This window comes from Salvelinus sp. IW2-2015, linkage group LG27 (genome assembly GCF_002910315.2).
Source record: "Salvelinus sp. IW2-2015 linkage group LG27, ASM291031v2, whole genome shotgun sequence".
Lineage (NCBI taxonomy): Eukaryota > Metazoa > Chordata > Actinopteri > Salmoniformes > Salmonidae > Salvelinus > Salvelinus sp. IW2-2015.
In genome coordinates, this window is record NC_036867.1 from 18,232,443 (window position 1) to 18,249,150 (window position 16,708).

Here is a 16,708-nt window from a genome sequence, read left to right on the forward strand (position 1 = left end):
GGGTAATACCATAATTTGAACATCTCTTTTGAACTCACGTGCTGTCCCCTGGATCTCTTCATGTATGCACCTGCATGCACCTGTATTCACACCTGTATTCAAACCGGTACATAGATATTCAATATTCAAAGGCATATTTTGACATTGAAAGTGCACTAACTGTTATCAAATTAGACCAAACTTGCATCCTTAGTTCTATATGGCTCAAATGAGCGCGTAAAATATGAAGCATATAATCGTTATTAGGTGTCATAGGTTCCATGTAGGCCGAGATATCTATAGCTCTGGGGGTGGTTGTCTTATGGTCTAATAAGCCACTTAAAGTTAATGGAGGAAGAGGTCGAAATTAGAATTATTACTGTTGCCCTTAACCTGTCTCCCAATCAAGCTGATTAGTTTTTGTCAATTCATCAGCTAACCACTATTGGGACCGGCGCAGTCTGTGCAGACTTTATTTGCTCAGGGGAAATCAACAAGTCACGGAGTAGTTCCAAGTAAACGATGACCGTTTAATTGGAAACCTTGATGATATTATGACCGATTACGGAATAATAGCCAAATCTGAGATTGATGTGGCATCCTGCAATGGGAGTCCACGTGCGCCACAAAATCAGAACGTCTTAACCCAAGCCTAAAAGCTAATCAAATAATGCCAATGTGGTAATCTTGATATTACTTTTATCTCGCTCAGGCCTCAGATGATGTTCACCTTTTGCATTTCGAATATGGACAAAACATTTTTTTTATGATGACCTTTGAGATCCTTTAAATGTTTTGAAATTCAATTTTTGCGATTGCTTAGAATTTATGAACGGCATCTGAAATCTACGATTTGATCATTTCCTTAATATCTTAACAGCGCCACACCGTTTGATCTGTGCTTTGTCGCCTCCCCTGGTTTAATTTCATTAAGGAGCCACATGACTATTTCTATTAAAGCACCAGTGAAATATGAAGCCATTTAGTATTGGCCAACACCAATCACGGAGATGTATTGCCCCTTTTCATCACGTCAACAGGAGGGAAAATGTATATGGGACCCTAAGATGGAAGCAGACCCTAAAACCCCAGTCTTTCCTGAAAGCTGTTAATTTGCGCCGTAATTACTTTCACAATTAACTAAAATACAAATCAAAGTGACAAATCGAGATAGTTTATATATTCATTACCCTCGGTAAATGTGTTCATTATAAAAAGGCAATTTAAAGGGACGTGCACTGTCTCTTTTATTGCAATAAATACATTCCATTAAATKGGCACAAATGACCAATGCCTTGAAATGCAGCTAGGACTGCTTTGAAACACATTTGTGACTCATCATTTTATCAATTTAAAATGTTCAGGAAGCCATTCCTTGGAGAGTATTTCTCTCCTTAAAAGCCCTTGGACGATAGACTCCATTAACTAGACATCATTAGTGAGGAGATCACATTTCTGCAAGACTTAATTGCATATGATTTTTGTAGACTGCTGGATCTGAGTAGAGAACTAATTTCCCTGCAAAAGGCGCAATATGTCTAAATGTCCTAAATTCAATATTGCAGGCTAATTTCTTGGGCACMTGCCATCAATTTTGTTTGGCTGCAGAGCCGTATTGATAATTTCTCTCAATGTCCTTCAGCATGAACCACTCAATAGAATGTAACTTGTGCTATATTAGGCAAGATTTTTTCAATTAATGAAAATGATTCAAAACGTTAAAGTTGTAGGCCTATTTAAAATTGCTGCTAATTTACTTTATTTGATAAATGTAATTATTGATATTAATGCATATTTATTGTTAAACCTGTCTTATTATTAGCTATTATTATTATTATTGGTGTTATTGTTGTTTAGGCCTATCACATAGTCATAACCAACAAGTAGTAGGCCTATATCATCAGCACCACCATCCACTATATCATCATCAACCAGCTCACCTGCTGGAATTATACCTTAAGTTTACCTTTCTGTAATTCACGTTGAGGGTGAAACCATTTATTTTACGAACCCAACGAAAAATATGAAATTCCATGGAGTGATGGTCAAATCAGTCTGCTTTTGTGTCGTGAAATTTCCACTAAACGAGATGACAGTCGGATAGGCGGTTCCCCCATCACGRGAGACACAGTGATTGACGATCTGAAATGTTGTCTGTGTAATCTTCTAACGTCTGTGTTTCCAATTGACACTGGACATGATTAATTGTGCACCTGTCAATGTGTTAAGTAACCTGTTAATTATTTAGTACAATTCATAAAATTTGATCTCAGAACATGGTTATTTTAAGTTGTTAGGCCAACATYTGTTTTACATTTTTTCTAAGCGAGTGCAGCAAATGATAAATGTCCTATGATATGTTATTTCATTTATGAAAGGGATTTTTACACACAAGCACAGAAAAGTACAACGAATGGATGTGACAAAACAGGACCGCATTTAAATAGAACAAAGAATAAAGGTGGGTGAGATGTAAGCAAGATACATCTTCGATTGGGCACTTGTGTTAAATTGATGTTGAATGCCTTCTCTCAAAAGCAATGGACATTGATGATGACGCAATTGATGAGTCATTTGTTTAAGTTTCATCTCCCTTAATTCAACTATGATTAACACTAGGCCTATCACTGTTTATACATTTACATCAAGTGTATGAAAAATATACTAAAATGCACTTATTGCTAAAAATGCACCCCCTAACATATATTTTGATCCATTAGGGYAAATGTAGTGAGGTGACATCCCACAGACAGTAAATGATGCTGATTTAATTTCTAAAGACACTTCTAACCAGTGGTCTTAAATTGATTAGATTAGATGTAGCTACAACAACATACAGTCCAAGCCAGAGGTTTACGATATTTTGAAATGTGTATAGTCCCCATCTTGTTCTATTGACTTGGTCCTGAGACAAAAACAAGCAAATTTGTACATCCACAAAAGTTACGGTCATCATTTGTCCATTACTGTGCCAACTCTCAACAGCTAGCCCACTGGTGACAGACGTCAAATCAACGTCTATTCCAGATTGGTTCAACATATGGTGCGTTCGTGAATTCACTCTGGCTATCAACTCCGATTTCTGAGTGCTCTCGTCTGAGTGTGCCAGAGCACAGAATAACTGATTATAACTGATGAATTTACGAACACGCAACACCCGTTGAATTTGACCGGTGTCCATAAAGCGGCAGGTGGCCTAGTGGCTAGCGCGTTGGACTAGTAACCGAAAGGTTGCAAYATCGAATCCCCGAGCTGAAAAGGTAAAAATCTGTCCTTCTTCCCCTGAACAAGGCGCTGTTGCTAGGCCGTCATTGAAAATAAGAATGTAGTCATAACTGACTTGCCTGGTAAAATAAACCTCAGKAAAAACAGGTCATTAAATTGTTTCAGTTACAGTCACCTACGCTAGAAAACAGCTTAAACAACTCTATTATTTATTTTATTTTATGTAACTAGGCAAGTCAATGTGAGTAAAATGGTCAGAGTGAGGTGTTCTCTTCTTGTGTTGCTCATTTTTGTCTGGAAGTAGCAAGCAAGCCAGTTACTTTGAGTGCTTGACTGCCGATGTGAGGTCAGAACGCTCGGATCAACCCTCATCCGCAGAATCGTTCGGTCTGCACTCTGAAAGCTCCGAGAGCCGAACCGCTCTGAATTTACGAACAGACAATCTGACAACACTTTGAATTTACGAACGACCCAGAGCGCACTCTGACACACTGGAAGCAATTTACGAACGCACCCGAGRGCACGGTGGGCTCCCGAGTTGCGCAGTGGTCTAAGACACTGCATCTCAATGCAAGAGGCGTCACTGCAGTACCTGGTTCGAATCCAGGCTGAATCACATCACCGTGATGTGATTCAGCCTGGATCGCCCAGAATCGTCCGGGTTTGGCCGGGGTAGACCYTTATTGTAAATAAGAATTTGTTCTTAACTGACTTGCCTAGTTAAATTAAAAATATAATAATTTCATTGAAATTAAGTGGAAAAAACGTTGATTCAACCAGTTACTATTTGTGATTTTTCGAAATTGTTAAGCGTTTAAGATGGAAAATTTTCAAAGTCAGAAATTTCTGTAACTCACTGTAACAATCAAAAAGGTATTTTTGACAATTATGATGTCTAATTGCACATATAAGATGTCATAAATGCTTGATCTTCTTTGACATAATGGAGGGTGGAGAATGACTTAAGTATCTCCAGGAGAATTATTGGATTAGTTCGTTAAATCCATTTTTAAACTGAAAAATGATTAAATCAATCAAAGACTCATACATCATTCTGAACAGAAATGGGAGATTGGGTAAAATGGAGCAGTTTCAAATCAAACTATAAATAGCACAGCCAGGGTCATATGTAGGGTTATATGTAATTTAGAGAGACTAAATGCAACTTTGAACAAGATTCTTCAGGTTTGACAAGCACACCTGTCTCCTTTCCATGAAAGTATACAATCAGTGCAGCTAACATTGTGTTGCATACCATATAACTATTTATATTTTCTCTCTTTTCTAGTTGAAGTGGAACTAGGCCCATGGTCTACTATTGCATTATAAAGAATATCACCATATGTTAATTTGAATAGCAAATCAACAAAAATTCCCTGTTTCCTGTTGATCCCCGGACCAAGGCTCGAATGCACTAGGATTCTGCTAGATGATGATGATGATCCAATAATGCCAAACTGTGTTTTGTTGACATTGCATTCAGCGAATAGCATTTCAACATTGAAACGCTTATCCAGTCGGATTTCAGTATTCTAAAGAAGGACGTACCCGTTTATGTTGTGTTTCTGGAAAGACGGGGAGAAGGAGCCAACAATACATTTTTGTTTCATTTAATATCGCACAAAAGTCTTATGTACTCTTTCATTTCTGTTGGTCATTTCATTAATCAAAGGTAATCCACATACAGTTACTTWATTTTTTAGTCCAAACGATTTCTTCTGTTAGAACAAAGATGTCAAGAGGATAGCCATGATTACTAACGTTAACGCGTTAGCTAGCTAGAAAGGCGACCTGTCCCGTAAAGTTAGCTGGCCAGCTAACGTTTGCTAACGGGCTAGCTAGCTATAATGTCAAAAGAGTCATCTACATGTACGCACGAATAAAGTAACTTGGGGGTTGTCTGTACATCCAATTGAATGTATGAGTAGTGGCAGACAGATCACCAAGAGCGATGTATACACAAGCTGCTGAGTCATTAGCTAACCTAGCATGCTAGCCAGTTAGCCTATCGTCCAGGGTTGTCTTTGGTGTTGTGCAATGAAAACCAAAAGAGTGACGTTTGTTAACTAAGTTGCCTAACTAACAAATACATAAAACCCGAACATGGTTGACAATGTAGCTAATGCGTTAGAGAGACATCTACAAGGCAACAGTGATTTCCCCACAAAAGGTGCTGTGTTGTGCTAGCTATATAGCTAGTCAAAGTCACTTGTGTCTTTTGGGAATTTTTATAACGTTAGTTACTGTAGCTAYCGTTAGCTAGCTAACACTAACGTTACTGTGGCTAAGCATGCTAGCTACCGTTAGCCTAGCTAGTCAGTTACACTTTCCACTGGTTGTGGCTCTTTTTGTTTTTCAATTTCCCTTCCAAAAATATTCTAGATGCGGGAAGTGTAACGTTCGCTAACAATTGTAGCTATGTGTCTAGCTAGCTTTAATATTGATGCTTTATTCTGGATGGTGTCAAGTTGTCGGTACTGTACTAAGTTAGACAACTAGCCACCAAATGAATGGAATGTTTCGTTTACTTTATTTTTCAGATTGCTGTAGTACCCAATTTGTAGTACCTGAATTGAACCAAGACAAGGATCCTTCATCTATGGTTAGAAACATCTCTTTGATAACATCTAACCATGAGCTTCAGTTTTGAGGGAGATTTCAAAACAAGACCCAAGGTGTCTCTTGGGGGAGCGAGTAAAAAGGTAAGACCACAATGAGATTAATAACTTAATAACTTTTGGATTTTCTGACTACTTGTTTTTCACACCCTCGGCTGAACGCTGTGTGCAACATCCGAAGTTGTCCGTAATTCAGAAAATTGTGTTTTAGTACACATTTTTTTTCTGCCATTAAAACTAGAAAAGTATGCCTTTGTACGAGCTGGTCCACGGGGGACACGTATTACTGGGAATGCACATCAAGATAGTGCAGATACAGCGGCCACTAACGTCTGCCTAGGCTAACCTAGCGACTTGTTTTTTTCTACTAGTCATGCCAGGCTAATATACTTTGTCTTTCAGGAGGAAAAAGCATCTCTCCTACACCGGACACAAGAGGAAAGGAGAAAAAGAGAGGTAGTCCTTTGACGTAAAATCGTCCAGCTTTGTATGTCAACCAATCATTATTTACTTTCTCMGTGTATTTATTTACTTTACTCTGTTTTTCAACTTCAATAAGGATGAAAGACGAAGATTGAAGAATGCAATTATCATTCAATCCTATATACGAGGATACCATGACCGAAAACAGCAAGTATGTCTACTAATATGAACAAGCTCACAGTCATTAGACAACACCCATTCTTCAGTTTCAATGCCATTCCCTTCCACACTCCATTATCTTGCCAGCAATCCCTTTTCCACAACCTTTTATTGCTGCTGGCAATGTTGATAGTCTACACAATGAAGTATCTATCAAGGGATCATCGCTATAACTGTTTGTTTGGCCTCTGACCCTGGTGTTTTCCAGTATGCCATCCAGAGGGGCAACTTTGACCGCTGCGTCTGCCAGGCACAGTCAGAAGGTGGACCGCCAATCTCCGACGCTGCCAGTCTCAGTCTCTTAACAAGGCAACTGCTATTTTTCTACAGACAGAGTGAGGACTCTCAGAGATTGGTGAGGACCAATGGTTTTTGGGCAAACGTGTTGTTGAACTAATGAAAAACTTGTGTCAAAATGTGACGTCTAAATGCTAAAATGACTCAAATGTACGTTTTGCGTGTGGGAACATGACACAACATTTCTGTCTGTGTCTCTGTAGATATGGATTTGTCAGAACCTAGTGAAACACAATGGGCAGTTTGTGAAGCTGCTGGCGGGGCCCGAAAGACAGACGTGTGTGTTTCAGATCAAGAGGGTCCTGGGCTTCTGCTGCAGGTAATGGGGCCTACACCTACTCTTCATGAATGCGCTCTGGGGTGAAGTTTCACCTAGGTACAGATCTAGGATCTGCTTCCCCTCATCCAATCCTAACRTTAACCATTAGTGGAAAGAATGTTAAACTGACCCAAGATCAGCTTCTAAGGGCAACTTCACTGTACATCCATGAATGCATTGCAAGTATATTGCACCACCTTAACACCCTTTGTCCATCTCTCTCCTAGACTTCTACAAACCTGCAAGGATGACAGTTTGAATGTTGCCGTTCCCATGAGGATGCTGGAGATCTATTCCTCAGAGAGAACCTATCTCCCTGTCCTTCAAGACGTTAATTGTGTGGCATCGTTAATCGAGCAGATTTTGCACTATATGGTACAGAAAGGTAAATATCATGAGGATGTCTGCGGAAGTGCACTATAACATTTTATTTGGTTAATGCTAATTTTCAAGCCCTATTTGAATTTGAATCGGCTCTCTATCTTTTTGTCTTACTCTTTCTCTCTCAGGATACTACAGGTCGCTTTATATTCTAGTGAATCACAAGCTCCCTTCCAGTCTGGAGTACAGTGATGCTCCCTCTGGAGCACACGCTATCCCCTTGGCAGGCACACTGCTGGAGCACACGCTGAAGCCCCTGCACTTTACCTATTCCTCCTGCACAACAGGCGCAAGGTATAACACTCCGGGGATACGTTTTTCCTAGGTACAAGATCAGCTCCCCTCCCCCAATCCTAACCTTAACCATTTGTGGGGAAAAATATAAACTGGCCCAAGATCAGTGTCTAAGGGGCAACTTTACCCTACTGTAACAGCAGCCGTAGCGTCTGTAAAACCAAAACGGTCACATCAGAACAGTCAAACGCACACATACCGTAAAAGTAATCAGAACACACACACACACACACACACACACACACACACACACACACACACACACACACACACACACACACACACACACACAGAGAGAAGGCCCTTTTTGCTAAAGCCAGACCCCCTAAAAGTTTCCCCTCCAATATATAAAAAACCCCTCACACACAAAGCCTCTCGGCATCAGCGACTGCTGAGCATGTGAGAAAGAGCACAGTGAGAAGCCACGAGCGGAATGCCTTTGTCTGTGGCGTATGCTGTTAAGATTGTCCAGTAAACCGGTAATGTAAACTTTGGGCATTTGTTTGTCCTTTGAGTTGGCGGAGACACCGTAATTGCTTCACCAACCTGTMTACAACGAGCAATAAAACTGATCCCGACTCGGAGTACAGAATATTGACGATTTGCTCTCAATATGAAACATTCTGAATGACAAACGAGGGGGGCGTTCTTTTCTTTTTGAAGAAAAGCAGAGACTGGGTGTGAGAAACCTGTGTACACACTCACTCCAACAGATAATTATCTGACCGGGGCCACCAGATGTGTGAGTGACTCAGTAAAAACAGCTTTGTTTGACAAGACAATATTGGGGCACTCACAGAGCTGAAAGGAGGAGACACCTACTCTCTCGATCACTCTATTGTCCCTGTTTGGGTAATGAGTTTAAAGAATAACTTTACTCAAAAACTGTATTTTGGCTCTGTACGGAAAGTGCTCCATCTTGAAAACTTGACAACTGACTTTTTGGGGATTGTATTAACAGTGTGAACAAAATACTTAAAGATTGAAACCAAAAGTTATCCCTTTAAAAACAATTTATTGTGGAATCTAAGCTGTTCATATGTTTATTTGTCATAGTATAACATATTTGTACATTTTGATTTGTGATCAGTAGCTTAATCCAATATCATTGTCATGTATGTAGTGAATTGGCCTCCCGAGTGGCGCGGTGGTCTAAGGCACTGCATCGCAGTGCTAGCTGTGCCACTAGAGATTCTGGGTTCGAGTCGCAGCCGGCCGCGACRGGGAGACCCATGGGGCGGCGCACAATTGGCCCAACGTCATCCGGGTTAGGGGAGGGTTTGGCCGGCAGGGATGTCCTTGTCCCATTGCGCACCATCGACTCCTGTGGCGGGCCGGGCGCAGTGCACGCTGACACGGTCGCCAGGTGTACGGTGTTTCCTCTGACACATTGGTGCGGCTGGCTTAAGGATTAAGTGGGCATTGTGTCAAGAAGCAGTGCGGCTTGGTTGGGTTGTGTTTCGGAGTACGCACGACTCTCGACATTCCCCTCTCCTGAGTCCGTACCGGAGTTGCAGCGATGAGACAAGACTGTAACTACCAATTGGATACTATGAAATTGGGGAGAAAAAGGGGTTAKWTTTTTTTTWATATATATATAAGTATACAGTTGAAGTCGGAAGTTTGCATACACCTTAGCCAAATACATTTAAACTCAGCTTTTCACAATTCCTGACATTTAATCCTAGTAAAAATTCCCTGTCTTAGGTCAGTTAGGATCACCACTTTATTTTAAGGATGTGAAATGTCAGAATAATCGTAGAGAGTGATTTATTTCAGCTTTTATTTATTTAATCACATTCCCCAGTGGGTCAGAAGTTTACATACTCAATTAGTATTTGGTAGCATTGCCTTTAAATTGTTTAACTTGGGTCAAATGTTTCGGGTAGCCTTCCACAAGCTTCCCACAATAAGTTTGGTGAATTTTGGCCCATTCCTCCTGACAGAGCTGGTGTAACTGAATCAGGTTGTAGGCCTCCTTGCTCACACATGCTTTTTCAGTTCTGCCCACAAATTATCTATAGGATTGAGGTCAGGGCTTTGTGATGGCCTCTCCAATACCTTGACTTTGTTGTCCTTAAGCCATTTTGCCACAACTTTGGAAGTATGTTTGGGGTCATTGTCCATTTGGAAGACCCATTTGCGACCAAGCTTTAACTTCCTGACTGATGTCTTGAGATGTTGCTTCAATATATCCACATAATTTTCCTACCTTATGATGCCCTCTATTTTGTGAAGTGCACCAGCCCCTCCTGCAGCAATGCACCCCCACAACATGATGCTGCCACCCCCGTGCTTCACGGTTGGGATGGTGTTCTTCGGCATGCAAGCCTCCCCCTTTTTCCTCCAAACATAACAATGGTCATTATGGCCAAACAGTTCTATTTTTGTTTCATCAGACCAGAGGACATTTCTACAAAAAGTATGATGTTTTTCCCCATGTGCAGTTGCAAAGCATAGTCTGGCTTTTTTATGGCGGTTTTGGAGCAGTGGCTTCTTCCTTGCTGAGCGGCCTTTCAGGTTATGTCAATATAGGACTCGTTTTGCTGTGGATATAGATACTTTTGTACATGTTTCCTCCAGCATCTTCTCAAGGTCCTTTGCTGTTGTTCTGGGATTGATTTGCACTTTTTGCACCAAAGTACGTTCATCTCTAGGAGACAGAACSTGTCTCCTTCCTGAGCGGTATGACCGCTGCGTGGTCCCATGGTGTTTATACTTGCGTACTATTGTTTGTACAGATGAACGTGGTACCTTCAGGTGTTTGGAAATTGCTCCCAAGGATGAACCAGACTTGTGGAGGTCTACAATTATTTTTCTTAGGTCTTGGCTGATTTCTTTTGATTTTCCCATGATGTCAAGCAAAGAGGCACTGTGTTTTAAGGTGGTCGTTGAAATACATCCACAGGTACACCCCCAATTGARTCAAATTATGTCAATTAGCCTATCAGAAGCTTTTAAAYCGATGACCACATTTTCTGGAATTTTCCAAGCTGTTTAAAGGCACAGTCAACTTAGTGTACGTAAACTTCTGACCTACTGGAATAGTGATACAGTAAATTATAAGTGAAATAATCTGTCTGTAAACAATTGTTGGAAAAATGACTTGTGTCATGCACAAAGTAGATGTCCTAACCAACTTGCCAAAACTATAATTTGTTACCAAGAAATTTGTGGAGTGGTTGAAAAACGAGTTTTATTTTTTTATCCCCCTTTTTCTCCCCAATTTCGTGATATCCAATTGTTAGTAGTTACTATCTTGTCTCATCGCTACAACTCCCGTACGGGCTCGGGAGAGACGAAGGTCGGAAGCCATGCGTCCRCCGAAACACAACCCAACCAAGCCGCACTGCTTCTTAACACACAACCCGGAAGCCAGCCGCACCAATGTGTCGGAGGAAACACCGTGCACCTAGCGACCTGGTCAGTGCGCACTGCGCCCGGCCCACCACAGGAGTCGCTGGTGCGCGAGACAAGGATATCCCTACCGGCCAAACCCTCCCTAACKKGGACAACGCTAGGCCAATTGTGCGTCGCCCCATGGACCTCCTGGTCGCGGCCGGCTGCGACAGAGCCTGGGCGCGAACCCAGAGTCTCTGGTGGCACAGCTAGCACTGCGATGCAATGCCTTAGACCACTGCGCCACCCCGGAGGACCCTGAAAAACGAGTTTTAATGACGTCAACCTAAGTGTATGTAAACTTCCGACTTCAACTCTATATGTAGTGAACATTTTAAAACCAACTCATCCATTTTACAATGTGGATAATGTACGCGCGGCTCCACTCCAGCCGTTTGTGTAGTGACAATCAATTTTTCTCCCTCTCTCTCTGGTTCCWCAGGCAGTTTGTGTTTGCAGCCTTCACGGAGGAGTTCATCTCGGCGCCGTTCACGGAGCAGATCTTTCACTTCTTTATTCCGGCGCTGTCCGACCCGCGCCTCCACTTCCCCTTTGAGGCCTTCCTGGGCTCCCTGCAGGCCACTGTAGTCTCCTCCGCAGCGGCGCAGAAACAGGCGCCGTGGCTCTTCTACTTTGTCCTCTCAGCCGGGGAGACGTGCCTGGGTAAGTGTTGTCAGGGATACGCTTTGGRTGTGTCCAAAATTGCACCCTTTTCCCATAGTGCACTACTTTACACAGAGCTCTATCTAGGTAATAGGGTGCCATTTGGGACACAGCCTTTGTGTACAGTGTGTGGGGAATAGTACTCTCGTGTACCAGCAGATACACTGACAAGAGGATTTTGGAGAGAATGACCAGAAACAAAATCTATGGCGATAGGGAGTGTTTTGTAGTAATGTTGTCTGTATGTGTGCAGGTTCCCTGTCAGAGGAGGGCCTTCAGCTATACCTGCGTGCTCTGCAGACCCTCCTACCCCTCCTTCCCGTGTCAGAGAGCACCAGCAGGCCGGAGGTCATTAGTGACTCTGAGGACGAGGAGGACACCGACATCCAGGCTCCGTCCACACAGGTAGCTAGCTACCACTAATGTGTCAATACAGATAACAYAGTGAAATCCAGGGATAGTACTCTGCAGGTTACAGGTAACGCATATAGTTCAGAATGCCCTTTTACTTCACAGGCAAACACTCTCAAATGAAAATGGCTAACATCTGAATACAGGTGTTACACACGAGTAGCAGACCACAGCCTTATCCGCACTGCCTTTAGGTACCTCATTATAAACACCGGGGCCCGTATTCATAAAGCGTCTCAGAGTAGGTGGGCTGATTTGGGATCAGGTCCGCCCCCTGGCCAAACGATTTGCTCCATTATGATCTAAATGGCAGAACTGATCCCAGATCCTACTGAGGCTTTATGAATACAGGCCCAGCTATACTTACTGGAACATCTCACTCACACCTATTCTGTGTGTTCTCGTTCGTTCCAGCACGACAGTTATCGGATATCGGTGCAGCTGATCACGGAGGAGTGCGTCCACAAGCTGGACACCAAGCAGCAGACCAACGCGCTGCTCAACCTGGTGTGGAGGGACTCGGCCAGCGAAGAGGTCTTCACCATGATGGCCTCCATTTGCCACACGCTCATGGTGCAGCACCGCATGATGGTGCCTAAAGTCAGGTCAGTGTTCTACATCGGATCTAGTCACATTGAATGCGTCCCCAAATGGCACCATTTTCCCTATATWGTGCACTCCTTTTGACCAGAGCCCTACAGGCCTTGGTCAAAAGTAGTGCACTACAAAGGGAATAGGGTGCCATACCTAAGGTTTTACATGTATCTACGGTGCTAGCATAACCACTTTTGTTTTATTTGAATCCTTGCATTTAGTTGTTTCAAAAACCTTTCTTTCACTACAATTTGAATGAATATTTAGCCTTTTAAGGCATTTTGCAGGAACTTGATGTGAAGCCTTTTTTTAAATCATTTTTTGACATCATGAAAGTGGGTGTTCAGAATCAGCATTTATTTTAAAGTTGTAAGCAACTAATGTGAATAGCGATGAAGAAGCACAGCCACTATCTGTGGTCTTTGCCCTAGTGGCGTTTACAACCGGAAGTACTAGGATGTCAGGGAAGCTCTGAAGCTGTCACTCCTAGATTAGGGTAATTAGCCCTGGACTGGCTGATTGGGTTGATTGCGTAAGGGCAGGATGTGGATGTGAGAGGGGGATCTTCCCTGGGCTTTATGGCACACACTGAGGGTCTCTGTCTCAACCCCCCTGGTTAATAGTTAGTAGAGCCAATGGAAGACATTACCTGTCCGTACTGTGGGGATGAGAGAGCGAGCGTGTTATCATTACTGATGCGTTGTTCTCACCTTTTACAGGGTGGGCAACAAAGAATGTGGCTATTGTTTAAGGCTGGAGAGTTATCTGGGTCGTATTCACTAGAAACCAAACGAAAGCAAACAGGCTGGAACGGGAGGAATGTCTACCTGAATTTGTCTGACAAGGAACCCTCATCTTCGTTGCAAAACGTTTTAAGTTGCAAAAATGTTTGTGACGGTTAGGAATGGTGTGCACTAAGGAATACAATCCTGTCTGATCTCATGCTAGACTTGATTCAGGCAACATTCAAGCTAACCTTTAGAACCCAAATGTCTCTCAAAAACGATACTAGAGAAGATGCATCGCTTACCAAATCAGTTGTTGCGAAAGGCCTAGAATCCTCCCTAAGTATTTTCTCTCATTTTTACAGCTTCCTTTAGTCCAACTGCTTTTACCATACATTTTACATCTTGTCCTCCATCATTATCGGATATCTGTACAAAATAATTAGCTCACTGAGGAAGATTAATTAGTGGCGAAGTGGATGGGATACCTTTACAAGAGGCTAAAGGGAGCAAATTGCATCCCGGGCCTGATTAACTGCGTTTAAAAAAGAGCTTGTCTGCCCAGCCCGGCCCTCCCGTCTCCCACCTCATGCCGGCCAGCCCAGCGCAATGCCTCGAATAAATATGTATCTTTTTTTTGCTTCCTTCTTATTAGAGCTCTAAGATGTAGGCCCTGTATTTTCAGTAAGAGATTTTACTTCAGATTTAATCATACGATTTAAGATTATTATATTTTTTTAATTCACACCGTTTTGGTTGGTATAATCTTTGTCTTTGATGTTGGGAGGCTAAATGGGTGTAATTTCAAGTTAATTGATTCATGTTTGGTATTTGTTGTAATTTCACTGATATGTTATTTAGCCTTGGCCTGAGGTGGCTCGCTGTCCCTAACTGATGTTCACTGACAACTGTAAGTGCTAGCAAGCCTCTGTCCTTAATTAGTTTTTGAGCACTTGATGTGATTGTGGAATTGACATGAGATAATGACTCTCGGGCAATGAAAACACACTCTTTCTGCCACTGGCACTAACTCGCAGGCCCTTATGAATTTAAGCTAGTTTAACATAAATAAAGCCAGTTATTATCAAATTACTATTTAAGGTAATTTTCGATTGAGCTAACATATGCAGCGTTTACCGTGAATGRAATCTCCTCTAAAGCAGGAACATTACAGTACTATCGCGCTGTAAGCGCAGCTCTTCAGTGGTTCAGATTGAATCGAGCCCTTTCCCTTTTATTTTGCCTAGTTTTCTCTTTTTCTGCGAGCATACGTAAATTCTTGCATTATGTCTACATAAAATAATCTGTTTTGGCCATCAAGGTAATTTTTATGGACACACACACACACACACACACACACACACACACAACCCTTTTTGATGCCTGTGATTGTATTTATTAGTGCCTTCATTTCCTGATTGAAATGGAGCTTTGGTTTCTAGCAGGCCATATATCAGGCTGTCAGTCAGCATTTTATTGCTCTGTTGCCCATTTCAATCAAACACCCGGCCGCACACTGTGAAGGCCCAGAGCACTATGCTATACCTGGCTCCCGTCCTCTTTTGTACTGACGGATGGGGGGCCTTGGCAGAAACGATTTATCAAACATATAGAGAGTTGTCACTCGTTTTACCCCCCCAGAAGGATCATTTACATTTTTCAGCCTTTCAAATAATCTCTGCTGCTCAATGGTGAACGAGGGTGTGCCCTAAATGTCACCCTATTCCCTATATAGTACACGACTTTTGACTAGAGCCCTATGGGCCCTGGTCAAAAGTAGTGCACTATATAGGGAATTGGGATGCACTCTTAGAGATTGGAGGCCGACACCAACATTAGTTTATCTATGTGATATTCCATCCACTTCCCATTCCCTCTCTCTGTTCTTTTTTTTGTTTTTTTTGTTTTTACAAGATCAGCTTTACAACCATATTTCTCTGTTTTGTTTTCTCTTTCATGAGTTACAGACACTTGTTTTGCATCGTCTCTTGTTTTGTTGCTTCTTTAAAAAAAAAAAGTATTTGTTCCACATTTTAATAGGATTTATGTTTTTTTGGGGGTGTTGTATTTTGCTAGTTTAGGATTAAAAAGAGGTGATTAACATCAATGCATTACATCAACCTTTACCTCTCAACATGTGAATAGGAGATTGCCTGCCCTTAACAGGCTTCCTTATAGGTGACAATAGCCTATCCCGTTAGACAGAGGCACATTTATAAGCAAGGGGCTTATATTTTATTTTAAGCTGAATTACTGCATTGGCGTTACCTGTTGTTAACCCTCGGTGTTAAAGAAACACACACACAATCGAGCACCTTCACACTTGGGTGCCATGGGCCGTTAGTTAGGCCGTCCGGAGTGTCGGGATGAGGGCCCAGTGGGAGCGTTCCAAATGGCACCCTATTCCCTACATAGTGCACTACTTTTGACCAGGGCCCATAGGGCACTATAGGGAATAGGTTGCCATCGTGATGCAGCCAGTGGCTCACCCACCCCCTCCCTCCCTCCTTCCCCTGTGTTTTCATGTAATTCAGGGAGAGTGTGGAAGCGTGCTGGCGCGCCGAGGTCATTGTGAGGGCTATGCCCCCCCATCCCTTCTCCTCTATTGTCCCCATCGTTGCCATTAAGTTAAATGGGGCTCCTGCAGGAAGCCAGAGGGCCTGTTTATGACCCAGGGCCGAGCTCCTCCTCGCCAGCAACTAGTTTACTAATGGAAGGTGCCTCGTCTAAATAAAGCTTAATGGGTCGTTTAATCTTTTTTTCGTCACGGAAAAGGGCGAGCGGAGAATGGAGGAGGAGAGAAAGGGCCAAGAAGGAAGATTCCTGGGGGATGCTGCGGTTCAACAGCTTTTACTAGTATTTTTTCCATCTTTATTTGTGTCCTCTAGTTAATTGGTCAATGTTGACGATCTCCGCCTTGGAGGGCATCGAGGCAGAGCGATTTATACGTTTACAGACAGACGAGTACATTGTCAACCCTTTTGACATATGTATCTTTTCAGGCCTGTCTTTTTTTATTTTGTCCCCTCCAGGCTTCTGTACAGTTTAGCGTTCAACGCACGTTTCCTGAGACATCTCTGGCACCTGATACAGTCCATGACTACCAAAATGATTACAGGGTGAGTTGATTGAATGTCAGTCAGGGGCTGTATGTATCAAGC

At 42.4% G+C, this 16,708-nt stretch overlaps 1 protein-coding gene across 1 annotated transcript in view; it reads left to right on the top strand.

Moving 5' to 3' along the window:
• The first annotated feature begins 4,626 nt into the window (after window positions 1-4,626).
• Window positions 4,627-16,708, top strand: part of LOC111953417 (ubiquitin protein ligase E3C) — a 36,702-nt gene continuing 24,620 nt past the window's right edge. The window contains exons 1-12 of the mRNA XM_023972669.2: window positions 4,627-4,876; window positions 5,745-5,906; window positions 6,225-6,278; window positions 6,382-6,456; window positions 6,673-6,819; window positions 6,965-7,080; window positions 7,308-7,465; window positions 7,590-7,755; window positions 11,597-11,817; window positions 12,071-12,222; window positions 12,643-12,833; window positions 16,580-16,666. Of these exons, the coding sequence (XP_023828437.1) occupies window positions 5,838-5,906; window positions 6,225-6,278; window positions 6,382-6,456; window positions 6,673-6,819; window positions 6,965-7,080; window positions 7,308-7,465; window positions 7,590-7,755; window positions 11,597-11,817; window positions 12,071-12,222; window positions 12,643-12,833; window positions 16,580-16,666 (1,436 nt within the window). The 5' untranslated portion in view covers window positions 4,627-4,876; window positions 5,745-5,837. The remainder of the gene's footprint in view (window positions 4,877-5,744; window positions 5,907-6,224; window positions 6,279-6,381; window positions 6,457-6,672; window positions 6,820-6,964; window positions 7,081-7,307; window positions 7,466-7,589; window positions 7,756-11,596; window positions 11,818-12,070; window positions 12,223-12,642; window positions 12,834-16,579; window positions 16,667-16,708) is intronic.